Source organism: Rhizoctonia solani, chromosome 14 (genome assembly GCF_016906535.1).
Source record: "Rhizoctonia solani chromosome 14, complete sequence".
Taxonomy (NCBI): Eukaryota; Fungi; Basidiomycota; class Agaricomycetes; order Cantharellales; family Ceratobasidiaceae; genus Rhizoctonia; species Rhizoctonia solani.
This window is the reverse complement of record NC_057383.1, coordinates 787920-815734: the sequence shown is the minus strand read 5'-3', so window position 1 is coordinate 815734 and position 27815 is coordinate 787920. Positions and strand designations below refer to the sequence as shown.

Here is a 27815-nt window from a genome sequence, read left to right as displayed (position 1 = left end):
AGTGTCCCGCTTTGAGCTACAGTATCGCATTAGGAAATTGGCTCGATTAAGCTCAAATAGGTAATTCTCTAAGTTCATGGCTTGCCCGTCTGACATGATCAGTTTCCGCGACTGCTCCCGTTGGATGCCCAACATCCGAGAAATTTAATAAAATATAAGTGTCATTTTCCAGGGCAAGGTACACGTCCTACACTGATAACTGCTAGCTGCGCAAACGTATCTGACGCCAAAGTCCTTTGAAAGGAAGGTGACGCTGGACACGCTGCTCTAGATCAGCCCCACATCCGTAAAGAAAAGCCATATATTTGCCGCGCCACTCGCGTGAATGATCCAGTTGAGGCAATCGCGCCGGTTTATCGTACCATCATACCAGCTCTATACATTTAAGCGCTTTGAAAAACAAATATCTTATCTCCCCTAGTCCGCGTTTCGACCCTTGGCGCTCGGCATGCTCGAAAACAGGGATAGAGGGATGGGAAGAGAGCACTACCGGGATGTGCCGGGCTTAAAGTGTGCCACATGCCTCCCCTGGGCCCCGTATCATACAGTAGACTGCTCGGACAAATTGTAGCCCTAAGCCTAGTGGGCTTTTTCACATGTAGTTTGCGTCGGTGCATCCACGTTTTGCCCATATTGGATGGCAGAGAGGGGGCCCTAGGCATGTGCTTGGAATCTCTCGGGGAGTCTCCGGGGGTCGGGTCCTGTGATCGCCGCCGCGCCCGGCGGATCTGACGAAATGAACGAATCCTTGGCAGACCCGAAGCTTAGTCTATTTCTGGTTTTAATTGGCCCAAGGGGCCGTTTTTGTCTAGTGTAGTATTACTTGGATATTAAACGTTAACTTTCCGGATTGACACAGTCAGACAGATTGCACAACTGGAAATATTTTTATTGAGATTGACGCAATCGATATGCTACAATCTGGATTGGATCTGCGTATATGGGAATTTCACCGTCGATCTATTTCATCAGCCATGCCCCCGAGGTTCCGAAGACTTTTTGCCCCTGCCCAGTCTGCTCCACCCACATGACGAATAGTTTTTGCATTAATTTCCCGATTTAAGTGTGGACCAGCTTTGGGTGGGGTCGCAATCAAACATGAGTCGACGGGATTCGGAGCGTATCGCGCGCGCGACTAATCTATTCATAGCTCGAATTTGACTCACGGGGAAAGCATTTCATTCAGATTCCTCCCCCTAGAGTGAGATATCCGATGGGGGGAGCATGACGCATTTCACCTGAGCGCCAGTTAACCGAGCGACAACCAGGTGAGCGCGTGAATTCCAACCTTCACATGCGAAAAAGACACCAGCGGGCCGAGGGAAAGCGCGCCTAATGCAGATCGGGTGCAGAGAAGCCAAAGGGGTGTTACATCCACGTCGAGGCAGGGTTCAGTGTTTTGTTGCGCGCGGAAAGCGAGTGTCGAGGGTGTGTATCCTGCACGTTGGTGGCGTCGGAGAGGTGGGAGTGAGGGTGGTGTCGTGGGAACAGTGTTGATTTTCGTGCGATCGGGTGGTAATAGTCTAACTCAGAGCATTTCAGACACTCAAGTTCCAAGTGGGGTCAAAGTCTAGGTTGCCAAGTTCATGCAAGAGAAACAAGTCTTGTGACGTATGGGGGAGTAGGGCGAGAAGCCGTCTCGGGCTGACTTTGATGGGTTGTGTTTACTGCGGATTCAATGGATTGGCGCGGTGGAGATAGGTGTTGGCCGGGGGAAAGTCCAGATGCCGGGAGGATAAGCGCCAGTGGCTGCAATGGTTGCGATAGGTCTACTAGTCGTTTAGTGTTGAATGTTGGTGGAATAGAATATAGAGGGATATATTGTTGGACATAGAGCCTACTGGAGTGTGTGCGGAATTCGCCGGATAAGGAGGGGGAGCCAGAAATAAGATACAATCCGGTGCCAAGCCCAGCCAGGGAATGTTTACGGCATGGGATGAAGCGGGTCGGTGAGCGGGCGGGGGGCGGGGGGTGTCGGGGGAGGGAGGAGGAGAGTTGAGAGGGCGGCCAGGAACAAGCGTAGAGGATAGACAGAGAGGGAGGTCTTTTATGTTGGGTGTATGCGGCATTTACGCTGTGATCGTGAAGCGGGGGATGGGCCGAGAGATGCCGAGGTAACGTAATTCGGGATGGCCGCAGATGTCTTAAGACGTGGGCGGGGTGGGTATTTCGTTGTGTTCCGTCCCTCCAATCGAATATGTCCCCAGCCGCCCGTATGTCTCACTCGCCTCCCTCGACGCACGAAGACGAGCCGACTGGTACTGGGCTCCAATCACGTTCTCGCAATGCACGGGCCCAGGCGCGCCACCGTGCCAAACGCAAAAAGTACATCGAGACCGTCAGTAGCAAAAATCCCGCAGTTACGAGAGTATACTCATCCGCTCTTTCAGCTCGAGGAAACCGTCAAGCGCCTCCAGACCATCGTCGATGCCGCCGGCCTCGATCCGAATGCTTTCCCGCCCCCCATGCCGTCGGCCCATGTACACTCTCACCCCTATCTCAGGGAGCTCCAGGACGACAATGCCCGTCTCCGTCGAGAGGCCGATGCCCTCCGTGTCCAAATCGCTGCCCTCACCGCCCATGTCTCGGCTGGATCCCACGTGACGTCCTCGCTGCCCATGCATTATGCACCGTCCCCGCCCCCCTCCGACGCACACACACCGCCTCCGAACTCGGAGCGCGACTCGAAGAAGCGTAGAATGAGTGCTGAGCGTGACCACGCTCCCTTGTACTTGGCGAGTGCCTCTGTCCCTTCCATTCCCCTCCCCTTCCCTCTTCGAGCCTAGCGCTCATCTCTCCTTTAGCCTTCTATCTCCTCTTTGTATTTTTGATCCTAGTTATTTTATACAGGACTCTCACCCCCAAGGCCGAACATCGCCCGCCTCTGCCTCGACCTCAAGTCTTGCGACCACAAACTCGAGCATACATACACAAACGGCCACCACATCGGGTTCAAGTCTGTCCATGCTCTCCCCGTTGCAGCAGCAAGTCGTCTATAACTCGCTCTTCTCCGGCCTCGGGTCAGGGGCCAACTCCACCCCCTCGGTCTCCACGGGCAGTTCCAGCCAACCGTCCCATGCAAGCAGACCCACCAGCCCCCCGGTGCCGGTCTCCACGTTTGCTGTGCGTCTATCTCCCCCATTCGGCTCCCTGTTGGGCTAATCGGTACTGATAAGCTCTCTCCATTTTTCTAATTGCACATGACTGTCGATGCGACTCGTGTCTACACGCACGGCACCGGCATTGATCCACCAAATCATAATACACCCAAACCACATACTGGTTGCCAACATATCCCGCCGTATTATCTCCCCTGGCGTGCCTCGTGTCTATACGCACGACGCTCGGGTTGTCTCGTCGGCTTTTATTGGGTCTGTTCCTTCCTAATCTGGCCGACTTGGTCGTCCTTGTATGCACTCTTGCTCCGCCGACTCTGCTATCGGATTGCACTCCCCTACGCTACTATCCGCCTCCGCCTCATCACCTGTGCAACATATCTGTTTGGCCATTGGTGTCGCCGTCTGTAGCAACTCCCTGCTACTACCTCCCTCCTTGCCACCTCCCTCTATCCTCTTCTCACGCTTGGTATTGCTGGTGGGGCCGTCTCGGGTGAACTCGGTGCTGCTGCCTGGAGTGCCTTTCAACAGAGCCAGCTTGCCCAACAAAACGCCAGCAATGGACAGCAATCCCACTCCAGCCTGGCTGGTCTGTCCCAAATGGGCCACCAAACGTCCGGTCTGAGCCAAAACATGGGCCAGCCATCCCTAGGGCAAGGCCTTCCGGGGCTACACAACCCTAATCCCCCAAGCTTCATGACCCATTCTCAGCCCATGAGTACCCTCTCATCGGGCCTCGAATCCGCGTCAGGGCTCCCAACTGCGGCTGGTCTCTCCCGAATGGACTCGCCATCGGGTCTTCCTCAATCCCTCGAGTCGATGCGCACGTCATCCCCCAACACGGGTTCTTCTTCACCGCCGCGCTTCGACCCTTCTCGGTTCGAGAGCTCTGCACGGTTTGATCCGCCAGCGAGTGCGTCCCGCTTCGAGTCTTCGAGCTCCCTTTTTGACCCTCCCGCGAACTCTCCGCACATGCTTACAGGGACTCCTCCCGGGTTTGGCTCCTCCAACTCGTCGACGCCCGGGCTACCTGTCAGGCACATCCCAGAAGCTCGTAGGAGTTCCGGCTCGAGCCGTCGAGACGATGTTTTATGATCACCCTGGTCGTAGCCTACTCAAAGTCTGAAACCTCATTGTTATTATTGCTTCGTCAGCACCGAGCCTTATGATGTTCTCCCACTTTTTCAACTCCCCTCCCTCATGCTTTGCTTTCTTAGGGCTCCATTCACCTATGAAATTTTTCTATGTTAGACCAATTTACGTAACAGCTCCCCCGAGAAAAGAGACATGCGAGGATCATACGAACATTGATTTGATTGTATAGCAGTATAGTAGCCTGCGCGGGGGGTCATTATACCCTTCCCCCTGCTTTTTTTTTGTTCGAAATGTGTAGTACTACTCGATCGGCTTTGTGACTTTTTTTTTGGAGAATATTTATTTTCATTGATTTGGTGGATGTAATTTGTCTCGAGTGAAAATAGTGTGATTTGGCTTGTTACTATGGGAGTTGGCAGTAAGTTTAGGAAGGTGCCACTATGACGAGTTCTCAGATTATTTTGGTCCAATCGGCGTTTTTCGTATGTATCGCTGTGGTGCTTTCAAGGGCGATATATTTGGTACGAATAAGCTGGGCGTCGATTTAATGGAGTGTATGCATGATTGGTCGTAGTCCGGATACGCCACCACGGTCCCCCGGTGTCAATGTATTATTCGATCGACTTGACGCCACCGTCTGGCCTACCTTGCCGATTTACCTGCACTCTCGCCGCACGCATAGCCCAATCGGGTAAGATTCAACACTGTATGAACACCCGCTTATGGACTGAAATATGGGTCCCGGAATTTCCTTCACAGGTGCGGGGGCTCAGAGTCGGCGGCCGCGGACTCCCCAGCTTGGGCGCTTGCAACATCCAACATCCAACACGATACACATGCGCTCGGAAAAAACAACAACAAGAGACACGTCAACATTGTTATTGTTGCCGTAAGATTCAAGGCCAACTCGGGGGTCGTCCGTATTTGGGCTTAAATGCCAAGGGCGAACCAACGCTAGATCTATGGATCTGAAGTGCCACACGTGATAGTTTGTTGTTCCGTAGGGAGGCTACATGCCCAGCTTGGAAAAGATTCTGAAAGCTGATGAATGGTATGATTCTTGATTAGTGCATACGGTCGTTTTATTCGAGTGTCAGGTAGTACTCGAAATAAAAGGCTTGGCAATGCGACTTCTCGCCGAGTCATGGTGTATGTGTGCGCGGAGTACCCGAGAACTTGAAAACGATTCTATAGCCTTCGATTACCGGATGATGTTTACCGAAGGCTGACATACGGGAGTCAGAGGAATCTCATGCCGTAAGAGCTTGCGATTGAGCCCAGGGTAGAGAGAGAATCCGCAGCAGCGTTGAGACGCAACCGTGAGCACGAGACACCCGGTCATTTATCCATGCGAAGCCCATGACGCCATCAGCAGGCTCGGGGGCGATTGAGGTAGTATAGGCGAGGGAGTAAAGGATACAGCCCATGTTTTTCAGGGCTCAGTTGAGGCTGGGATTAGAGGGAACTGATACCTAGATACTTGATCTATCGAAGCATGTGCGAAGATGCGGATCAGGAGATTCGACGGGACCGTAAAGAGAAACAGAGTAAACTTGTAATACAACCGAAATGTGAATAATCAAGTCTAATGCTTGGGGGGTACGTAATAAATAGACTACTGGAAGAAGGTGGAAGTATAATAAATAAAATTACAGCCCGATAAACTGTGTAGAGTCCTCAATGCATAGGAATCACTGGAGGACGCCGAGGTGCGGATTTTCCGCACCTCGAGTTTTTGGGTATTCCTATAGTTTGAACAACGCATTTCAGTGATTACACTGCGGTATTTCCGAAGTCCAGCTATATGAGATAACCGCACCTTTGTAGTAATTTGTGTTCCGCAGCTTACCTGCGGAAGTTCGTACATTTCCGCAGAAAAGGTGTAGAGCCACCTGGACCGATGTGACGGAAAATCCGTAGACTGGTGTATGTAGTAAAAGGTACATTTGAATCGGGTTCCAATCATTCGTTATATTTTGGTCCAATCAATGATATATAGAAAGCAATCAATTCATATATAAGTACAGATCAGAGGGCGTGGAAATTATCCAAGTTCTGGAGCCAATCCTGTTGGGCTGGATCAACCAGCCGAAACGACTGCATTTATGCGTCGCACTAATCTGCCGATTGTTGTTGTTTCCTTGGTCTACCTCTGGGCTTCTTGCCCTTTGGCGCGGGCTTGGGTTTACTAATCATGCTATGAGTACTCGAGAAGAGTTGTGTTGTAGACATTAATGAATACACACCTTGCTCCTTCTTCGACCCCCTCGGCTTCGTCAATTAGCTCCTGCTTTGTTACACGTGTGTTTCGACGGAAGAAGTCCGATCCCTCAGTGTCGTTGCCGTCGTCACTTGGCGGCGGTTGCACTTTTGGACGAATTCTGCTCCCAGAAGTCTTAGAGATTGAGCTATTTGGGCCCGGAGCTACAACAGTTGCGTTAGCACTATTGGGAGATGGTAATGATTGTTTCGTACCGCTGCCCTCTTTGCCACGCGTTCGCGATTTCAGCTCCTGCATCTCACGAGCGACAGCATCCCCCCAATCATCTTCTTCCGAACTACTTTCCGAAGATGGGACATGAGGCTTTGAATTAATTATTAAACAACTAATCCTAAAAAAAAGGTATTACAAGTAGTACTTACAGCCTCGTGGTCTTTTCCACTGATCTCTCCTCCTTGGTGCTTTTGACCATGTGTTGCAGCTGATGACTGGGGTATCACGGGTTGGAAATATCCCAGCTGAAGGCAAGTTAAGCATGGCCAACACTTCTGATAGAAAAACGTACTAATGTTCTTGGCTTTTTGTTTGGAGGAGCGGGTACATCAGGAGCCGGTGCGTCAGATGTCCGCTTACTTTTCTTTGGCTCGGAGTGACCAGAAGCACCCCCGGTTTGCTGAGGGGGCGGGCCTTTGCGCTTTTGTGAGCCTTCCTGAGTTGTAGCTCCGTCGGATCCCCGGCAAGTGCTTGGATTATTTGCAGTTGCGGCCGCCTTGGGTGCGCGTTGCTAAAGCAGTAACAGATAAACAAATAGGGTTAGTGTGATAAGACGTGCCGGTCTATCTTTCTTGCCTTTTTTGAGAGTAAACTCAGAGGTTCAGGCTAACGGTGTGGTCATTATATGTAATAGAGGCTAATCACAATGTACACATTGGCTTACCTTTCCCTGACTTTTGTTTCTGTTACGGCTGCGTGTCTTGCGTGAGTTCCTAAGCTGGCGCTGCATCAAGACTTCGGTGATCCAGCCGCCAGGGAATCTTTGTAGGTAGGGATTCAACTCCAGTACCTGCCCAGAGGACATGAATGTAGAGGACTATTGTATTGAAATATAGCTACATGCACTTACTTCGGCGTGAACTGCTGCTCGTTCGCTACTGGTAATCTGAGTCCAGTACAACTTTCCGTGAGATGCGCCTGGGATGATTGCATTCATTGCCAGGCGTGTACATTTCTAAAATAAAATAAAACAAAATAAGTGAGAAATCGTGTAGTTAGTAGGGTTGAAACACTTGCGCGAATGGATCGATAAATGGTCTTCCTGGCTTCACTAGTCTCACTCTTGTTGTTGTATGTTGTATTCTCATTGTCATCTTCATCGCCCAGATCCATGAGTCGCCGTAAGTTACAATTTTTTGGTATTTTTCTTGGCCGCGGGATGACTGTCCAAGAACGTTTTACTCCATGTTCATCTTCGATTATTATATTCTCTGGCTCTTTGCGCGTATGCAACATCACATAAGCAGATGTATTTGCGGTAGAGATCGACAGGGACTGACCTGTCGCCGCTTCCTGGAAGACATGTGGCATTGTGGCGTATCAAAGTAAGATTGTGATGGAAGCCAGGAACGCTCTCAAATTAAGGCTAGTTTGGTTGAGATAGTAGGAGCTACGCTTCAGCAGTAAAATAGAAAAATTGATAGAAAGTGAAGTGCAGAGGCGAGTGACTTGGAGATGGCAACTGACTTGAAAATTGATGATTAGCAATGGTCCAAGAGGTGGCCTGAGCGCAATAATGCCGGCGATCGAGTGCGGATTGACTCGAATAGGCATATATTGTATTACTAATGTTACACAATAATTTTTTGTCTAATAAACTATTGCGCTATCACTACCTATCCATTGCTTTTTGAACTCTTTTGTCCCTCACAATTGTTCTCCGCTGTTGCAATGACAAAACGTCCGCGAGTGAGATGTGCCTGTAATTGCGGCAACCTTGTTACAACAGAAATTGAAGCAAAACACTTACAGAAGAGGTATTATGCGCGCTCTATGCCAGTACCTTCACTCTTACACCAACAACAGTGAGTCTTTAAGCTCTATACTTGAACCAGATACGGCTAAAAGTTTAATGTATTAGATCACTGCGTAGTTTATCCCCTCCCCGGCCGGGCTTGCTACTACCTGCGCCCCCTGAGCAATTCATCCTTGGCCCCAACAGCAACAATTCCCCAGAACCGCCAGAGCTCCGCGTCCGCAATTTCAATCAAGTGCCTGATTGTGAGGATGTTGCGTTGCTGTGGGCTCAAGTCCTCAAAACAAGAGTACGCGTAGAAGAGGACAGTACCTCAGGACCCACGGAGATATCTGTTGCTAGTGGGTTTGTATCCCGCAGCGACTCCGATGCAAGTGCCGAGCCAACAGAGCCTCTAGAAGGTTGCTTTAATGCAGCCACATATGGTTTATCGCCTAGTGAGCTCTTACGGGAGGAGCAACGTGTGCAAATGGTACTAAACGGTATGTTTTGCGCAATTAATTACTGTATATTCCTTATGTACAATTAGGCTCACAAGCACAATCCCTTTCACAGCATCCAAACGCCTTGTTTCATCACAGCTGGATGATATTGAAGTATTTGACTTCATTGTTCAAGACAAAATTAGTATTCGGACTTATCACCGAATGCAAAGTTGCTTCTGTCTAACTTGGAGTCACGCAAGTTTACCATCCCTCAAAAACCTTTGTTCGCGTATTCTTGCACTTTGTGGGCTGAAGCCTGTGACTTATGACTGCTGCAAGAACTCTTGCATCTGTTTTGCTGGCCCATTTGCCGATCTACAGTCATGTCCCGAGTGTAACACACCACAAAAAAATGCTGCTGGTGCGCCCCAAAAGACTTTTACCTATATCCCATTAATCCCCCAGCTGCGAGCTCTCTACTGTAGTCTCCGTATGTGCAAAGCAATGCAATACCGTCACAACTACAAGCGCAACAAGGATACAATAGAAGATTATTTTGATGGTAATCAATATTGCGAGCTACTAGGTACTTATGTCACTGTCAATGGTGAACAGAAACCGTTCAAATTTTTTGCGGACTGGCGGGAGATCGCCCTGGCCCTTTCCACAGATGGAATGTGTCCTTTCAAACGACGCAAGAACTCTTGTTGGCCTTTGATACTAATCAATCTCAACCTTCCACCCGATCAACGCACCCATCTTGAAAATCTTGTCTGCGTTGGCATAATTCCAGGTCCAAAATCCCCCAAGAACCTGGGTTTGTTCTTGTGGCCGCTTATTGACGAGCTCCTTCAGCTTGCATCTGGTGTCTCTGCTGTTGATGTATCAACCAAGCAGCTTTTCTCTCTTCGAGCTCATCTTCTTGCTGTCTTTGGCGACATACCGGCTATCACAAAGCTACTGGACTTTGTTGGGCATAATGGGCGCTTCCCCTGCCGCTTTTGTCTTATGTCGGCTATCCAAGGTGCTACAGCTGGTGGAGGTACACACTTGTATTGCCCGCTCCATCGCAAAGAAGAGCCTTTCTTTGATCCCATGAAACTCCCTGCCCGTACGCATCAAGAGTGCATAGAACAAGGCTTAACAGTGCTTCAAGCTCAAACTTCAAATGCGCAATCAAAACTTGCTACCGCAACTGGCGTCAAGGGTGTCTCATCACTTGTCCAACTCCCATCCATAAGTATCCCCGCCTCATTCCCAATTGACATAATGCACATGATATTTATTAACATTATTCCCCAGCTTATTGACATCTGGACTGGGAACTTCAACAATATGGACAAAGGGAAAGGCACTTATCACATCAACCCTATTCTATTCAAGAGGATTGGGGAGATTGTTGCTAATTCTGGATCAACCATACCTACGTCTTATGGTTGCCGAGTGCCTGATATTTCGGCTCCGAGTCATGGAAGTGCAACTGCAGAGGCGTGGAGTATTTTTGGAGGGTATCTGGGACCATATGTCCTCCGCAAGCAATTCCGTAACCCCAAGTACTACCAACATTTTGTTCGACTTATCAAGCTTGTGAACCAAATCACCTTGTACGAGATCAAGCGCTCCGATATCCCAGAGATTCGCAAGGGGTTCATTCGCTGGGTCAAAGAATATGAAAAGTAAGCTTGTTTTTCAGACATTTCTCAAGTATATTCAACAAATCCCCAACTTCTAGATATTATTATCAGTATAATGCCGCCCGAATTCAGACCTGTACTGTGAACATTCATTATCTCCTTCATGTTGCTGACTGCATTGAGTATCTTGGTCCTGTGTGGTGTTATTGGTCATACCCGATGGAAAGATTCTGCAGTTTTGTTGGCGGCGTAGTGAAAAGTCGACGCTTCCCATTTGAAAACATCTCCCAACGCATGCGAGACACGGCGCAGCTTCAAGTTATTCGACACTTATATGGATTACACAATAAACTAACGTTTCTACAACTTGATATTATTGATGACAACGAAACGGACACTATACAAGGATGTGAGTTTGTGTCTCTTTACTTAATAATTGGGTCAACAATAAAGCTATAACCCTTTAACAGATGAGCGCACAATTCTGCTTGGGCGTTGTGCAAGCAACCTCAAGATCTCTGACCAGCTTCAGAGGAAGATATGCGGTTATCTCGTTCAGTTGTTTGGTATTTCAGTATTCGAGGCCAAGAAAGCAATCCCAGAGCGTGTGCCCGAGTGGAGAAGACTTCGTATCTCCCAGGGCGGGGATACTATCACAGCTCGGGGAAGCCAAAAGATTCGCTCTGATGCACGCGACAGTTCGTTTGTCAGAGTATGTCTTTCAATTCCAGACGTTTCCGCAAGAACTAATAGGAGTCTGATATTGTCTACACAGTACGAACTACTTGTAGACAAGAATGCACGGCATCGAAATGCCCCAGTAGACTTACAACCCGTTAGTCAATACGGGCAACTACAACACATTTTCCAGCTAGATTTGAAGGCCCGCTCGGCTGCAAACCCATCATCCAAGAGTATTCCCCTTATTCTTGCACTGATTCACGAAGCGCCAGTACTCATTGAAAACACGCATGAGTACAAAGTCGTCTCATATCCAGACGGCCAGCTCAAAAGCGGCGAGGTTGTGGATGCGCGAACGATTCAGTGTGTTGTGGGTCGAGTATTAGATGGGAATCATTACTGGATAATTGATCGTAGTGCAGACTGCGAATTTACTTTCCCTTCATTTACGTAGCGATATAATTTAATCTTGTACGATTTACATGCATTTATGGTTACAGTACTTTGCCACGAAATTTCCGCATCTTTGTATTCACCAGCTCGTGAGTAAGTCTGGGAAATAATCGGGGTCGGATTTTCCGCACCATGAGATGATTGAAACATCAGGATATCTGCGGAAATTATGGTATCCGCAGATTTGGGCACGAATGATCCGCGGCTACCAGGCCCACAGTGAATTATGGGCCGAGGAAGCCTCCGTTTCCGCCCTTGCTTACTACTAGATCATCCAGTCTAGGTGCAATAAACGAAAAGATTGTGTATATTGTTCCATACATAGAAAATGTTGCTGTTCTTGTTGTTAGTGGGTATCGATTTATGCAATAGGCTCGAAACGTACCGCTGAAAACCGAAACAAGTAAACTACCCCATGGTTTGCGCATATGTACGGGGCACAAATAAGACATATCGATTACGGATATCGTGGCTGAGTCCTCGACTATCGGCAATATAATGTTGTTGTAAGGCAGCTTTCCTACGTCTTCTCGGAGCACCTCAGCCCAGGTTATGTTTGGATGAGGCAGGCAGCCTCGGGTCCAGGTACATATCGGCAGGGCATCAGGATCCAGCCCCATAAATCGTGTCCGATATTGCTCAACCACAGACAAATAGTGTGGGTTGGGATGTATATATGCATTGAAGGCTGTTTTGTTGAGGTAGATGTTATCTGGGGTAATGTGACCCAAGTCGAGGCTAGCTCAAAGTAAGCAAGGATAATTACATACAATATCGAAATACTCACTGGATGGCGTCACGGACAGCAATCATAAAGTTGATCATTGTTCGGTTCGCCATATCCGAAAATTCTATGTGCCATGGGCTAAAACTTAAAAATTCGAGTCTGCTGCCATCATCGATTCTGCATTCTCCAGACCTTCGTGCAAGGTCCCAGCCGAAAAATACTCTCTCTGGGACAGCCATCTTTTCTGTGTCGTTTAACATATCAAACTTAAGTAGACCTATTTGTGTCAAATCGCCAGCCAACGCATCTAACACGCCAAGTACGTTCAGCCTGGACGTATTATCGACTGTAAAGTCAGCGCTCTGGTCCAACCATCGTTCGAAACTGAGGGCTGTTTGTTCTGGGTGTACATCAACAATGAAATATTCAAGAGTCGAGTCGGGGCGCATGTATGGAAGTCCGCTTGTAGAATATAGCGTTGTGAACTTGAAAAAATGAGGGAGTTGATTGGTTGGTTCGCAAGTGACTGTCGCCTATGTAATTGGTTTATCAAGAAAATTCACATGAGCATGAAAGGTACCAACTATGGCCTTAAAGTTCTGCCACAAAGGCTCATGATATAGGCCCATCTCGGTGACAAAGCAGCTGCTCAGTGGATTGGCTTGATACGGCCCATCGGCAAATTTGGTAACAGTACTAGCACCATCGGGGTTTCCCGGACGCTCGAATATGTAGCTACTTTTGAACTCTTTACGTATATGCGTCAGGCTGCTATACGAAACAATCAGAGTAAAAAACATACGATACTGGAATAGAGGTAGGCTCGAATTCGTTTTGAACGTGACGTCCTGGCTCAATTTGCCTACCTCACAACCCTCCGCATCAGATCTCATCCTTAGGATGGCTGGAAGATAGTCCCATGTCCACCAGTAATTGTGTTGTGTATTGTTAGGGTTTTGCTTCAGAACCAGTTTAGTGTCATAGCCAACCAGGGCCACTATGGCAGGTGAGTAGGAATCTCTATCGCACCGTATGATAGTGCTTACTATTAAAAATAATTAGGAGAAGGATCGAGATGATAGAACCCAAGTAGAAGCTTAACACCAATGGTCGACTGTTGTAGGGAATTTCGTGGGCGTGGGTGAGAGTGACCCATCTCAAGTCGGAGCGAAGCATCGCGAAGGAATCCTTGTTTGGACTGATGACCAGGCGAGTATATATAGGTGTTTTTGATCTCAGGGATACAGGCGTCTGCACCAGGACACGCCTTGCGCTTGACGATCGGAGTTCGTAGCATAAGGCTGAAGATCTTCACTGTATTACTCGATAGCCGCCACCATGCGAGCGTGGAGATGGTAACATATTGTCTGCCATCCTCGAGTGCATCCGAGACAGAAAGAACCCACCGAATTGATTCTCATACTGATCAAAAATGCTACGAGGTATTACACGAGTGCTCAGCTTTCCCCACATACAAACACTGGTGTTCGACACGAGCTCTCAAAGTTCAACAACGAATTACAGATTAGTGTACAAAGTTGGAGCCGATGCTAGCGTCAGGTGTGAATTGTATGTAACGTTTATGATAGGGGTATCGATGTATATTCCAACGGATTAATAATAGATATATAATCTATTATTTTTCGTGGAGAGGATAAGAAGCAAGATTTGATGTGTTCTGGGACCATGCGATAAGCAAAGATCTTTCTTGTGATCGAGAATTCATTTCGTAACATAGAGTAATGAGGTAGTGACGGTACACAGGCATGAGTGATAGGATGGCGACAATACAATTACCCCATCCGCGGACCGGGAGAACACACCACTAATTACCCCAGCCTGGAGTTGCAGCGGGTCGTAAAGCTCGTCTAATGGTAACGCATGGGTGCATATATCTTGTCATCAGATATCCTCATCACACATGGAGATGGACGGACGCCTAGTACTCAATAAAGCCCTCGGAATGGCGAGAGCACTGTGAGAATCCACCTCATTGCATAAACAACAATGGCGTACCCTTCAGGTCCGCTGGATGCCCACACGTCAAGCGGGGAGGAAGTAACATTGAGTCTAGATCGATCTACATTTTGACTTAAAGCCACAATTAATCACACGTGAGAGCTCCCAAGCAATTATTGCTCCTAGTGGGTGTGGCGTGCGCCGGTGAGGCGTCTGACTGTTGAAAATCAGAAAACTGATGAATTCTAAACTCGATCTAAATGCCTCGCACTAACACTCAGACCCAAAGCACTTCATAGCCCTGGGTCGGCTGATATCTGGTCATCATATTCGATCCACAGTTCTTCATGGGTCCAATCATCTCGACACATCTGTCTCACTTGATTTGCATTCGACTCTCGGATGGTTTACACTTGACCCGGAGCCTGTTTTTTCCTTTCTCCTATTCGATTAATAGTGTATAAAGTAGTCAGCTTGAGTTTCCCCTAATCATATGGGTATACCGCTGGTAATTTGTTCGGTCTATTATTTTGGGTTACCACAACTGAACAAGTAAGCCATTATCAAAGCTTAGTCATCAATGTGGCAGCGCGGCATTAATTACAACGCAGTGCCTAAACTGGATCACCCCCACGACCATCTACGGAGGAGCGCAGCTCGGTAAGATATTTAATACCCTTTTCAATGTGAGCTTTAATCCACCATGTATCACTCGTTCTTTTCTTCTTAGTTTTACGACCTATCAAGCCTTCTGCTCAACAAGTGAACTAGTTGGTGAGAAGCCCGAAAATTAGTATCAGCTCAAAGATGCTAAAGACGGTTAGCCCGTCATGGAGCAGGTCATTTTTAGCGAACAGAACTCCCAATGTGTAGCGAAAATATCCAAAATCGTAAGTATCGATTTGGTCGATAAGAGCCAGCTTGGTAAAGCTAGATTCCATTTCACAGGACACTGCTTTACATGCTAAGGAAACTGGAGAATCCATCACGTCAAACAGCCAGCAATACAAATCATTAATACAAAAATATAACAGCCTGGGTGAGTTCAACGCTACTTCTTGGGAGAAACCCATCGTGGATTGGAATATCTCTAAGTCTTGGTCATGCAGATCCTCGAGAGCACTATAAGCTAGGAGAAATTTGCCACAGCCAGTACTACCAACGATTGCAGCTCATTGACATAGATAACGCAATCACATACATGTCCAGAGCAATCACCTTCACCTCCGACTACGACCCAAGCTTTCCAGATGTACTCGGTAAATTAGCAGCATACCATAGCGATCGATTCCAGAAGCTAGGGGAGCAAGTGGATAATGATAAGACCGTGGAGTATTTGTCCCGTTCGATTGCATTAACCCCCGCCGACGATCCAAACTTGCTACAACAACTCAACAACCTACTTGTTTCTCTTAACAAACGATTGACACGTCTAGGTGAAACCAACGATATCGAAAAACTGATTGAGCACACGCGCTATATGGTTGCATTGACTCCTGATGGTGATCCTTGGCTACCGGCACGATTGACAACGCTAGCGGAATCTTACAAGAAACGGTACACGCGTCTCGGAGAGTCGGTTGACATCAACAAATCAATTGAATACCAGACGCGTGCAGTGAGATTGACTTCTGATAATCACCCACTCTTTTTGGACGGGCTCACTAACTTGGGAGTATTCTACCGTAACCGTTATGAACTATATGCTAACCCAGACGACCTTGCAAATGCAATGGAGTATGCAACACGTTCGGTCGCATTAACCCCTAGTAATCATCTAGCCTTGCCTGAGCGACTCGCTAATCTAGGAATGTGCTATGGCATTCGATTTAAGCGCAAGGGAGAGCTTGTCGATAACGACAAGGCAATCGAACATATGAACCATGCAGTTTCACTGGCTCCTAATGATTTCCCAGACTTACCTGGCCTATTCATCAACTTGGGCGTAGTTTACGGTGCACGTTTCAATCGTCTAGGTGAACTTGGTGATCTGGACAAAGCAATCGAATCCGAAGTTCGTGCGGTCGCGCTAACTCCAGATGGACACCCGCGCTTGCCGGAACGACTCGCTAACCTAGGCGTGTCTTACAGTGATCGATTCGAGCGTCTGACCGAATCAGGTGACATTGATAAAGCCATAAAGCTCAAGTCTCGTGCAATTGCATTGACTCCGGACAATGATCCACAGCTGCCATACCGGCTTGGGGTCCTTGGGGTATCTTACCACGATCGATTCAGCCACCAGGGAAGCCAAGAAGACCTCGACAACGCAATCGAGTATAAAGCTCGTGCAGTCGAACTGACTCCTGACGGCCATTCGGAGTTATCAGGACGACTTGCCTCACTGGGAGCATCTTATGGAGAGCGATTCAAGCTTCTGAAGGAGCTAAGCGACATCGAAAAATCGATCGAGTACCTATCTCGTGCAGTTATAATGACCCCGGAAGACGACCCACACCTTCTGGACCGACACCTAAATCTAGGCATAGCCTACAACATTCGATGCCGGAGTGTTGGCCGTGTAGTCGATCTCGAAAAGGCAATTGAGCATACGTCCCATGCACTTGCCCTCGCTCCCGAAGACCATCCAAAATTTCCTGTTGTACATCATCTTTTAGCGGTGCTCTGTGTATCGGAGTACCGAGTTACGGATAACTCTTTGCGCTTGCAAGATGCGCTGTGTTCATATCGGAAGGCTTCCCAATCACAGGCTGGATCACCGCGTGGCAGGTTTGGCATCGCACTCGAATGGGCACACGACGCTTGTATCTATAGCTCGCTTAACGTGATTGAGGCATACCAAACTGCGATCGACATACTGCCACAGTACATCTGGCTCGGGGCCACTACTGATCGACGTTATAGAGACCTGGAGGGGATCAAAACGTTGCCTGCAAAGGCGGCCTCTGCTGCAATTGCCGCTTCGAACTATGAGTTGGCACTCGAGTGGCTAGAGCATGCGCGATGTGTGGTGTGGAATCAAAGTCTGATGCTCCGATCACCGCTTGATGAGCTTCGTTCTTCTAATCAAACATTAGCGGATCGTCTGCAAGAAGTCACAAATCAGCTGTACTTCGCCAGTTCCCGGCCACGAGTTTTTCCGAAAGCACCCGCCAACTCACTTGCCCTGGAACAAGCCAGCCAGCAACATCGTCGCCTGGCTGAAGAATACAACAGGCTAATGGTTCAGGTACGCAAGATCCCCGGATTTGATGATTTCCTTCGGCCAATAAAGGCGGATGGCCTTTTCCGTGCTGCTCGAAACGGGCCTATCGTGGTGATTAATTGCTACCGCAAACAATGTGATGCACTTATCATCATTCCTGGACAAACAAATATCAACCATATTCCACTCTCTAGCTTTACTGAGGAGGAGGTCATCCACGCACGCTCCTCAATAAAATCGTCATTATGGCATAGGGGGCTCAGAGAGCGAGGATTCAAAGTTAAGCCAGTAGAGGAACATATGTATGAAGGAAATATTCAGGATACATTGGCGGCCCTTTGGAATGGCATAGTCAAGCCAGTGCTTGAATTTCTAGGATACTTGGTGGGTATATCATTCGACTATCGTGAAGTAGCGTTGATAGTTTTTATATAGAACGATAACTCAACAAACAGGCTACCGCACATAACCTGGTGTCCCACCGGCATAGTCTCATTCCTGCCCTTGCACGCGGCTGGAGACTATAACCAACCACGATCCCGGTTCTTCGACTACGCTGTGTCTTCGTATACTCCTACACTTAAAGCACTTCTCACTTCCACTCCTAGCACACTGTGCTCCGACTCTCGAGTACTCGCGATCAGCCAGGAGTTTACATCAGGCTGTAGTGCATTGCCTGGCACCGCTAAGGAGTTAAAACACTTACATAGCCATACAAAAAATAAAGTCAAATACACACAGCTCGTGGACGAGGGGGCAACTACGACTGCTGTCCTTGATGCGATGGAGCAACATGATTGGATTCACCTTGCATGCCACGCTCATCAAAATCTTGCTGATCCGACTAAAAGTGGCTTTTTCCTATATGATGGTACTCTTGACCTATCCTCTATCAATCGACGGTCGTTTAAAAATAAAGGTTTAGCGTTCCTATCAGCTTGCCAGACCGCGATGGGAGACGAGCAACTACCTGATGAAGCCGTACATCTTGCATCAGGCATGCTAACGGCTGGGTACCCTAGTGTGATTGCGACAATGTGGTCGGTGAAAGATGACGATGCACCGCTCGTGGCTGATAAAGTATATGACCAGCTAATGAAGGGAGGAAAAATTGGAAACGGCGAGGCTGGAACTGCGCTGCATCACGCTGTTGCTGCACTGCGCGAGAAGATCGGGGAGAATGAATTTGAACGCTGGGTGCCCTATATTCACATAGGCTCGTGAAGTGCAGGAGTTTGATGTTAATATTGTTTTCTTCGTCTGAACTAATGCTTACGTGGAATATAAAAGGCAATATAGATTACGACTTGTAGTGGATGTATGCTTAACACATGTGCTCAGTGTAAAACATCCATCCACATTTCAATTCATGACTATAGCTCTTATGAATGGGATACATATCTGAAGATATATAACAAAAGATAGATCTTTGAGTCATAAATACACTATATCAGCGAACAATCATGGCTATAAACTAGGTTTACGAGGAACCCAGGGGCCAAAGATAAGGGTGAGTTATGGAGCTCATTCGCGCATAAAAGGTTCTTGAGTGTCTTCCAGTCCGCACTACACTGGTAGTATCTCAACTATCGATCCTGATGAAAAATGAATGGAACATCTCGGGATGGTGTATTACTAAGTAAGACTCTTCGTTTACGGAGTCTGGAGTGCTCATAACTGGAGATAGCCCTTGAAAGCTTAAGGGAAGAAACTTTCTGGGTTAATCTAGTAGTCTTGATGCTTTTTACCCTGAGTTTTTTTTTTTATCTGTTACTTACATGACGAAAAAATCAAGGCATAGTGTCCAATAATTTGAACTGAGATTGTGATGTATGTGACTCTGGCAATCGAATAGTGTGCGAAACGTCTGCTTGGACTTCAACTATTGATCGCACAACCTCAGGTACAATATCTTTTCTGTTCAATTCGCGGTCTCTAAGCCTATGTTGTGGTCTAGTTTCGATTTCCGGAACTTCAAAAGAGCAAAGAAATCTGTAAACAATCAGTCCAAATGAATGTATCCGATGCTCTGGTATATATCACACTTTGGATTGCATATACAATCGTATCAGGGCGAAGGCAAGGAGATAAAACTGGTCGTTAAATAAATTATTTATTAAGAGTAAATGGAAGGATGGTCCTCTCGCCAGTTACCTGACTCGTCAATGTGATAACCAGAGAATCGGGAATACTCAGGGAACACTCTAGATCTGGTAGATTGACAATCGTAGTAATACGTAAACTATAAGAATATGAAATAAGTATATCTCGGCAGGCAATACGTTGCGCAACCTCCCGTGTTCAACTCCAAGTAGCCTCCACAGCATACATTTCTCCCCTCATACAGAACATCCTCTTTCTTACTTTCCCCTCCGTCTTCAGCACATCTTTTACCCGCTCAAACGCCGGCGGAACATCCAACCCTTCTCCTCCAACGTCGAATATAGCATCGTTAACATAGCAACACACGTAGAGCGAGTTATCTTCGTCGTCGTCCTCGTCTTCCACCTCGACGAGCATAATTGGGATATGAAGTACATGCTGAAGAGATTGGACTAGACGCCGGAGGGGTGGTTGTGGGTGTTTATAGTGTTCAGCGAGATTGTCCTTGAGCTTGTAGCCTGTGATGATTGTGGGTCGAGATGCCATGTTTGTAAAAGACAAGAAGTGGCGGACAGTGGTGGAGGGTGGCAGATGGTACCTGAATTGTAAGACTGTATGTATTTTATACGCGGAGCCGGCCCAAGTTGGCCCAAGTACCGCGGCGGAAGTCAAATGGCCTAGAACGCAAGGATACGGGTGAAAGAAACAGAGCTTAATCAAATAAGCACCAGAAATCACACGCTGCGCCTGGGGAGAGGTAGTTATTCTTCAACTCAAGACAAATCGAGGGTAGAACTTGAAAATGGAGAATTGATGATGCATACACGCTGGTCTCTGCTCACGTGACCATAGTTTTCAGAGAGCCTGATACGCGCAGTCCTTAGTGTAACGATTGGTACTCAAGTTAAAATCCTATAATAAGCCTGGTGTAATAGCACAGGCTGAGCTTAATCTCCTATCTTGTATATATGAGAATATGGCGCGCTACATTATTCCGAATCTGAGTATGTCAGGAGACTCATTTAACCAAGTGTTTTCTTTGTCAGAAGATTCAATGTGAGTCGTACAAAGGCAGAGCCATAATTGAGAGTATCCTACAGATACAGTACTTGGCTGATTATAGATGTATATCGGGTCAGCAATTCGGCTTCAGAGCACTCCAGAGCTTTTTAGTAGGGCGGTTCCCGTCGGTTGCGTGGATTAATAGTAATTTGATTGTCTGTCACAACGTCCGGAGTGGAGGTTTCATTCGGAGCCGATTAGATTCACATAAGAGATCTTCAAAAAAGAAAAACGGACCAATCTGTCGATGCGAGACGGATAACCGTAGGGTAGACACCAATAACATGTTTTTCATTGCCCGTTAGACAATGCTAAGGTTATATAGCACTTGGCACTTATTTATGATGAGCTAAATGATATTATTATTGGACAAGTGGGAGCTTAACCCTGTGTTCTTTTGGGGTGCTGCTTATTCAGATATGCATATCGATACGAAGGATCATCGTGGATGATTCCAGACCAGTAAGCACAGTATCCGTGCACCTTTTCAGCCTGGGAACGGGTTGTAACATACAGAGGCATAATGGATGTCTTTCAAAATGTAAGGTATTTTCAGGATCGTTCCACACCGATTGAAGAATAAGGCGGAAGGATGACATCAGCAAGAAGCGACAGGCATGGAGCGGCGGCAGGTGGAGGCAACTAAAATGCCACAGCAGTCAGGGTCCTAGGGCCTTAGGGGGCCGTGAAACGGGGATGGGAGGTTTGTCTTCTGTCGCTACGCCAGTGGCCGGAGGAGCGCAAGGCCAACGACGACCCACCTAGACTTTTATACTCTACCTAACCACCTTATAGTTTGCTTCAATCTTCTCTGGGATGAGCGGGGGCCTGACGCACCAGCAAAAGCTGGAGAGCGTAGACGACTTGTCTGCGCTTTACCCATCAATTTCTGACGATATTATAGTGTCGTGTTTGCGAGAACGCTTTCTTTCAGACACGATCTACACCGCTGTGGGATCCCATGCCATCGTAGCCCTCAACCCTCACAAGTATGTCAACGCGTCGGCGGACTCTGTGCTCATGCAGTATGCCTCTGAGTACCGCGATGCCGAACGAGATGGGCCACCGCGCGAGCCGCACATTTTCCAACTCTCAAACAATGCCTACTACCACATGCGTCGCACTACCCAAGATCAGAGCATAGTATTTTTGTAAGTATCTATATTTGCCCATTTCTTTTATTTGCGCTTACACAGCCCAGCGGCGAGACAGCAAGTGGAAAGTCTGAAAATAGGCGGTTGGCAATCAAGTCGATCCTCGAGCTGAGTGTGCCCAATCCCGGAAAAAAAGGCTCCAAGTTGTCTCAGCAAATTCCGGCGGCCGAGTTTGTGCTCGAGTCGTTTGGTAACGCACGCACGCTTTTTAACCCAAACGCTTCCCGATTCGGAAAGTACACGGAGCTCCAATTCAATGACCGCGGGAGGATCTGCGGTATCAAGACACTTGACTACTACCTTGAACGGAACCGGGTCGCTGGTGCCCCGAATGGCGAACGTAATTTCCACATTTTTTACTACCTTACAGCCGGTGCCAGCCCCGAAGAACGACAACACTTGGCGCTCACCGATAAAACTACCTTCCGCTATCTTGGCGCTGGCCAGCGGCCCATGGCAGGTATGCAGCCCAAGCCCGGTATGAGCGCCGGTGGCAACGAGGACTGGGCTCGATTTGAACAGTTCAAAATGGCGATGAAGCATGTTGGCATGTCCAAGCGACACATTGCCCAGTCATGCCAGCTCGTGGCTGCCATTCTTCACCTTGGAAATCTCGAATTTACCCGCGATCGTGCTCGGAATGAAGACGCTGCCGTGGTGCGCAACACAGATGTTCTCGAACTTACCGCCGAGTTTTTGGGCTTGCAACCAAGTGCTCTCGAGTCGGTCCTTTCGTATCGTACCAAGTTAGTGAAGAAGGAACTCTGCACAGTATTTTTGGATGAAGACGGCGCGGCGGACAATCGTGATGATCTTGCCAAGACTCTTTATTCCTTGCTCTTTGCTTGGATCAACGAAACCATCAATCAGCGCCTATGCAAGGAGGACTTTAGCACGTTTATTGCACTCTTTGATCTGCCGGGAATCCAAAACCTTCCTCCCTCGGCTTCGCGTTCTAACTCTCTCGATCAATTCTGCGTCAACTTTGCCAATGAACGCTTGCACCGATGGATCCAACACTCTATTTTCGAGGCTCACACCGAAGAATACACTGCCGAGGGCCTCGCCGCCCGCTGGGCTCCTTCAATCCCCTACTTTGACAACAGCGAGTGTGTCCGAGTCATGAGCAACAAGCCTGGTGGTCTTATCCACATCATGGACGATCAAGCCCGACGTATGCCTCGCAAAACGAACCAGACCATGGTCGAAGCTTTCGGTAAACGATGGGGCAATCACTCGAGCTTCAAGGTCGGAGCCGCAGACCGAAGCGGGCTTCCCACCTTTACCGTCAACCACTTCAACGGCCCCGTGACCTACTCTTCTGATAACTTCCTCGAGCGCAACTCGGATGCATTGAATCCCGACTTTGTCAGTCTTTTGCGAGGCAGCAGTAGTGAAGTCTTAGGCGGTGGTGAACCCTCTACCGACGGGAGCCGAAACCCGTTCATTAAGGGTCTTTTCAATGGGCGCGCGATCGCTACCCAAGCGCATCCTCGTAACGAAGATACCATCGTCGCTGCTCAACAGCCTCAGAAGCCTATGCGTGCTCCTTCTACCAGGCGCAAGGGTACCGTCTCCCGACGCAACCGTATGCCAACACTCGGCGAGGAAGGAGAAAATGGCGAAGAAGGTGCTGCTGCCGCCGTCGAAGATAGTTCCCCCTCGGGAATCAAATGCATCGCCGGCGAGTTCCGAAGTGCATTGGAAACTCTTTTCGAAACGCTCGACGATACCCAACAGTGGTTCGTTTTCTGTATTAATCCTAACGATGGTCAACTTCCAAACCAACTTGAGGGACGAGGGGTCAAAGCCCAAGTACGAAGCATGGGTTTACCTGAAATTGCGCGCAAGAGTGGGGTAGTTTGGGAAGCGAGCATGACAGCCGAAGAATTCTTGGATAGGTACAAGGAGACAGTCGTCAAGGCCGACGTAAGCGAAGGTGAAGGAGGAATGGATGAAGCGGCTAGGATCGGAAGAGTACGGGTGATGTTGGGTCTTTCAGATGGTGATATTGTGATGGGACAGGAAAAAGTAAGCCTCACCAAACAGAGATTATATCTTTGATAATTAACAAATTTCGAAGGTGTTTTTGAGCCATGCAGCATTCCACAAGCTCGAGAATCCGCTTCGAGCACAAGACTTGGAGGAGCAAAAGCGCAACAAACTACGAGAAATGGAGGCTGAAGCTGGCTTCGAGCCTCGGGTTGCTGACCCCTACGCGCCGTACCCATCCCCTGGTATGGAGCCTCATTCCCCGTATTATGGAGGTGGCAACGCGTACGATCAATCGAGCCAACACATCCCGCTTGTCAGCAACGCCCAATCTACCCCCCTCATGGCACCTCAAGCTGGCTTCATGTACGACGATGATAAATCTATGGGCGGTAGCGATGGACGTGGTGGGGATGACGCTATGTCTATGTCCGTTGGAAGCGAATCCTATGCGCCTAGCCGTCAACTCTTTACCGCCGCGGACCGGCAACCTGTCCCCGATAAGGAAGCACTGCCTGGAGAGGTTATGAGCGGTGAAACGGCCGAAGAAGTCAAGACGACTGCAGCACGCCGAAGATGGGTTGCTCTTTGCTGGATGCTCACTTTCTGGGTTCCCAACTTCATGTTGACCTACGTTGGCCGAATCAAGCGCATCGACGTTCGTCAAGCTTGGCGCGAAAAGTTTGCAATCAACATAATCATCTGGTTCTTTTGCGCTTGCGGTATTTTCATCATTGCGGTCCTTGGTCTCTTGATTTGCCCCACCGAACACGTGTTTAGTCAGACCGAGCTGCAGAGCCACTCGAGCACCAACGATCCAAATAATGTCTACACTTCGATCCGAGGCGAGGTTTTCGATTTATCGAACTTGGCGACTGCGCACACAGTTCAGATTAGGGTTGTTCCAGCTAAATCTATACTGAACTATGGTGGGGCTGACGCGACCGATTTGTTCCCGGTTCAAGTAAGTCAATCTATTCTATTGCCAGTAACAGGTTCTTACCGATTATTCTAGGTTAGCGCCTTGTGCAACGGCATAACGGGAACGGTCAGCCCCTGGGTTATTCTCGACTCTAAGAACCAGACCACGAACGTCAACGCCCAATATCATGACTTCCGGGCCTTTACAAACGATCCTCGCGCTGATTGGTACTATGAGAGCATGGTTCGGATGCGATACATGTATCGCAAGGGCTTTGTGGGCTACCAACCCAAGGAAATCTCGAACATGGCCCAGAACAAGAGGGCGGTTGGTATCATCGATGATATGGTCTACGAAGTGACCAATTTTGCACCTGGTATTCGTGTACCGGAAGGCGAACAGGCTCCTGCCGGTATCACCCGCGACTTCATGTCACAAGAAATTCTCACTATGTTCATGCAGAACTCTGGTTCGGATATGTCTAAATTGATCAATCAACTCGGACTGGACCCAGATGTGCTGGCTCGTCAGCGAACCTGTCTTCGTAACTTGTTCCTTATCGGCAAGGTCGACCATCGTAACTCTCCTCAATGCCTGTTTGCCACTAACATCTTACTGGCGCTCTCGATTGTCATGGTTGCCATTATCGGGTTCAAGTTTATTGCTGCATTGCATTTCGGTGCCCCTCGTGCACCTGAAGATCACGACCGCTTCGTCATCTGCCAAGTGCCTTGTTATACTGAGGGTGAAGAATCGCTCCGTCGCACAATTGACTCATTGGCCAAGCTTCGTTACGATGATAAGCGCAAGTTGCTGTTCGTCATTTGCGACGGTATGATTGTTGGTTCCGGTAACGACCGTCCAACACCACGCATTGCTCTTGACCTGCTCGGTGCGGACCCTAACGTCGATCCGGAGCCGTTGTCGTTCTTGAGTCTGGGAGAAGGTGCCAAGCAGCACAACATGGGCAAAGTCTGGTCTGGTCTCTACGAGTGTGAAGGACACGTTGTGCCTTATATCGTCGTCGCCAAAGTCGGCAAACCTACCGAGCGTAGCAGGCCTGGTAATCGTGGAAAACGTGATTCGCAGATGGTGTTGATGCATTTCTTGAACAAGGTATGTCTACTCTCTTGGAAATTAAAACCTGGGTTAAATAATGTTCTAGGTTCACTTCAACTCGCCAATGAACCCACTGGAACTCGAGCTTTACCATCAAATCAAGAACGTCATTGGTGTTAATCCAACGTTTTATGAATATGTTCTCATGGTTGACGCTGATACAACTGTCGAGCCCCTGTCACTTAACCGACTGGTTTCTGCGTGAGTGTCGATCAACTTTTTGATACAGCATTTAACTTACTCTGCCTAATAGTATGATTCACGACAAGAAGGTCCTGGGTGTTTGCGGAGAGACATCGATCACCAATGCAAAGCAGTCCATTATCACAATGATGCAAGTTTACGAATACTTTATCTCCCACCACTTGGCCAAAGCATTCGAGAGTTTGTTTGGCTCGGTTACTTGCTTGCCCGGCTGTTTCACAATGTAGGTTGTCATGCCTGTGCGCCATAGACTTGCTAATTTGCTCCACCAGGTATCGCCTGCGCTCTCCTGATACTCACAAGCCGTTGTTTATTGCTCAACAGGTCATTGACGACTATTCGGAGAATCGCGTCGACACCCTGCACATGAAGAACTTGCTCCATCTTGGTGAAGATCGTTACTTGACCACGCTCCTACTCAAACACTTCTCAAACTACAAGACTCAATTTGTCCGCGATGCACATGCCTACACAGTCGTACCTGACGAGTGGTCTGTTTTGCTTTCCCAACGTCGTCGCTGGATTAATTCGACCATCCATAATTTGGCTGAGCTTGTGTTTTTGGATCGGCTTTGTGGTTTCTGTTGTTTTTCCATGCGGTTCATCGTGTTTATGGACTTGATCTCGACGGTTACTCAGCCGGTCACCGTTGCTTATGTGAGTATTCTTCTTCGAGCAAGGAAATTAAGTACTGATTAGCCTGCTTTCGAATAGATTGTGTATCTCGTCTACTTGGTCGTCGGCGAAGACAAGCCTGTTCCTCAGCTCGCTCTCATTATGCTTGCAGCAATTTACGGTCTACAAGCGTTGGTCTTCATCTTCCGGCGCAAGTGGGATATGATTGGCTGGATGATCTTCTATATCCTCGCTATCCCCGCTTTCTCTTTCCTGCTGCCGCTCTACTCGTTCTGGAAGATGGATGACTTCTCTTGGGGTTCTACACGTTTGGTCGTCGGTGAAGGTAACAAAAAGATGATTGTCCATGACGAGGGTAAATTCGATCCACGATCGATTCCGCTCAAGACCTGGACAGATTATGTACGTGGGTTCATTGCATATTTGTTTCCTTTATCTGACTCGCGTTTTAGGAAAACGAACTCTGGGACAAGGAATCAAACCATTCGATCGGTTCTTGGGTACCTCCTTCAAAGAAGGAAATTCCCTGGGATGCTCAGACCCAATCCATGTACGGACGTGAAACTCTATTCGATCAGCCCATGTCCCGTGCCTACTCTCCGGCGCCGTCGCAAGGTGGTATGTACATGCCGGCGCATCATGGCAACTCCGGTTCAGGCGGACGTGGCACTCCTGTGGGTGGACGTCCATATGCACAAACGACCATGTCTCGCCCTGGAACGAACTATCTCGACATGCCCACGCACATGTTCTCCGGAGATGGCCCAAGCGACGCTGAAATAGAGAAGGCCATCCAAGACATACTTTCTAGCGCAGACATGAGCCAAGTTACCAAACGCTCGGTCCGAACGCAGCTCGAGAATGGCTTTGGTGTCAATTAACATCACGGAAGGACTTTATCAATTCTGTAATCGAGCGTGAAGTGGCTGCAAGGATGTCCCAGGATTGATCTCTGGGCGGACATAATGAACATCTTATCCGTGGATTCCCGGTCGAATAATTGAACCTTCCTTTTTGTTTTGTCTCTCGCGCATCCCTAAACAGGGCGGTTTTCAGTCGTTTTCTTTGCTCCCTCATCATACACTTCCACACAGTCTAGTCATCCGAACAATCGCTT

The 27815-nt window shown here is 48.3% G+C and overlaps 9 protein-coding genes across 9 annotated transcripts; 6 read left to right on the top strand and 3 right to left on the bottom strand.

Annotated features, from left to right (window-relative positions):
* Positions 1-2197: 2197 nt before the first annotated feature.
* On the top strand, positions 2198-2786 carry RhiXN_10887 (bZIP transcription factor; the record flags this gene model as incomplete). Its single annotated transcript, XM_043330702.1, has 2 exons — positions 2198-2338; positions 2391-2786. The coding sequence occupies 2 exons, from the start codon at positions 2198-2200 to the stop codon at positions 2784-2786; spliced, it is 537 nt and encodes a 178-aa protein (XP_043186047.1).
* A 178-nt stretch (positions 2787-2964) lies between these two features.
* On the top strand, positions 2965-4211 carry RhiXN_10886 (uncharacterized protein; the record flags this gene model as incomplete). The annotated part of the gene is made up of 2 exons (XM_043330701.1): positions 2965-3123; positions 3528-4211. 2 exons carry the CDS (start codon positions 2965-2967, stop codon positions 4209-4211), a joined length of 843 nt encoding a protein of 280 aa, XP_043186046.1.
* A 560-nt stretch (positions 4212-4771) lies between these two features.
* RhiXN_10885 (uncharacterized protein) lies at positions 4772-5145 on the top strand (the record flags this gene model as incomplete). Its single annotated transcript, XM_043330700.1, has 2 exons — positions 4772-4902; positions 4971-5145. 2 exons carry the CDS (start codon positions 4772-4774, stop codon positions 5143-5145), a joined length of 306 nt encoding a protein of 101 aa, XP_043186045.1.
* A 1181-nt stretch (positions 5146-6326) lies between these two features.
* RhiXN_10884 (uncharacterized protein) lies at positions 6327-7642 on the bottom strand (the record flags this gene model as incomplete). Its single annotated transcript, XM_043330699.1, has 7 exons — positions 6327-6399; positions 6458-6635; positions 6687-6795; positions 6855-6950; positions 6998-7216; positions 7370-7495; positions 7556-7642. The coding sequence occupies 7 exons, from the start codon at positions 7640-7642 to the stop codon at positions 6327-6329; spliced, it is 888 nt and encodes a 295-aa protein (XP_043186044.1).
* Positions 7643-8478: 836 nt separating this feature from the next.
* On the top strand, positions 8479-11655 carry RhiXN_10883 (Transposase family tnp2; the record flags this gene model as incomplete). The annotated part of the gene is made up of 7 exons (XM_043330698.1): positions 8479-8510; positions 8567-8943; positions 9017-10562; positions 10619-10929; positions 10991-11232; positions 11296-11564; positions 11619-11655. 7 exons carry the CDS (start codon positions 8479-8481, stop codon positions 11653-11655), a joined length of 2814 nt encoding a protein of 937 aa, XP_043186043.1.
* A 223-nt stretch (positions 11656-11878) lies between these two features.
* Positions 11879-13557, bottom strand: RhiXN_10882 (uncharacterized protein; the record flags this gene model as incomplete). Its single annotated transcript, XM_043330697.1, has 6 exons — positions 11879-11988; positions 12040-12392; positions 12442-12914; positions 12966-13129; positions 13184-13378; positions 13428-13557. The coding sequence occupies 6 exons, from the start codon at positions 13555-13557 to the stop codon at positions 11879-11881; spliced, it is 1425 nt and encodes a 474-aa protein (XP_043186042.1).
* Positions 13558-14920: 1363 nt separating this feature from the next.
* On the top strand, positions 14921-18730 carry RhiXN_10881 (CHAT domain protein; the record flags this gene model as incomplete). Its single annotated transcript, XM_043330696.1, has 6 exons — positions 14921-15000; positions 15071-15110; positions 15165-15230; positions 15289-15379; positions 15450-17890; positions 17942-18730. 6 exons carry the CDS (start codon positions 14921-14923, stop codon positions 18728-18730), a joined length of 3507 nt encoding a protein of 1168 aa, XP_043186041.1.
* An 892-nt stretch (positions 18731-19622) lies between these two features.
* On the bottom strand, positions 19623-20155 carry RhiXN_10880 (uncharacterized protein; the record flags this gene model as incomplete). Its single annotated transcript, XM_043330695.1, has 2 exons — positions 19623-19748; positions 19871-20155. 2 exons carry the CDS (start codon positions 20153-20155, stop codon positions 19623-19625), a joined length of 411 nt encoding a protein of 136 aa, XP_043186040.1.
* Positions 20156-21367: 1212 nt separating this feature from the next.
* Positions 21368-27579, top strand: RhiXN_10879 (chitin synthase; the record flags this gene model as incomplete). Its single annotated transcript, XM_043330694.1, has 11 exons — positions 21368-21374; positions 21467-21526; positions 21576-21814; positions 21868-23856; positions 23909-24781; positions 24833-25855; positions 25905-26059; positions 26112-26285; positions 26335-26719; positions 26777-27100; positions 27151-27579. 11 exons carry the CDS (start codon positions 21368-21370, stop codon positions 27577-27579), a joined length of 5658 nt encoding a protein of 1885 aa, XP_043186039.1.
* Positions 27580-27815: the final 236 nt, after the last annotated feature.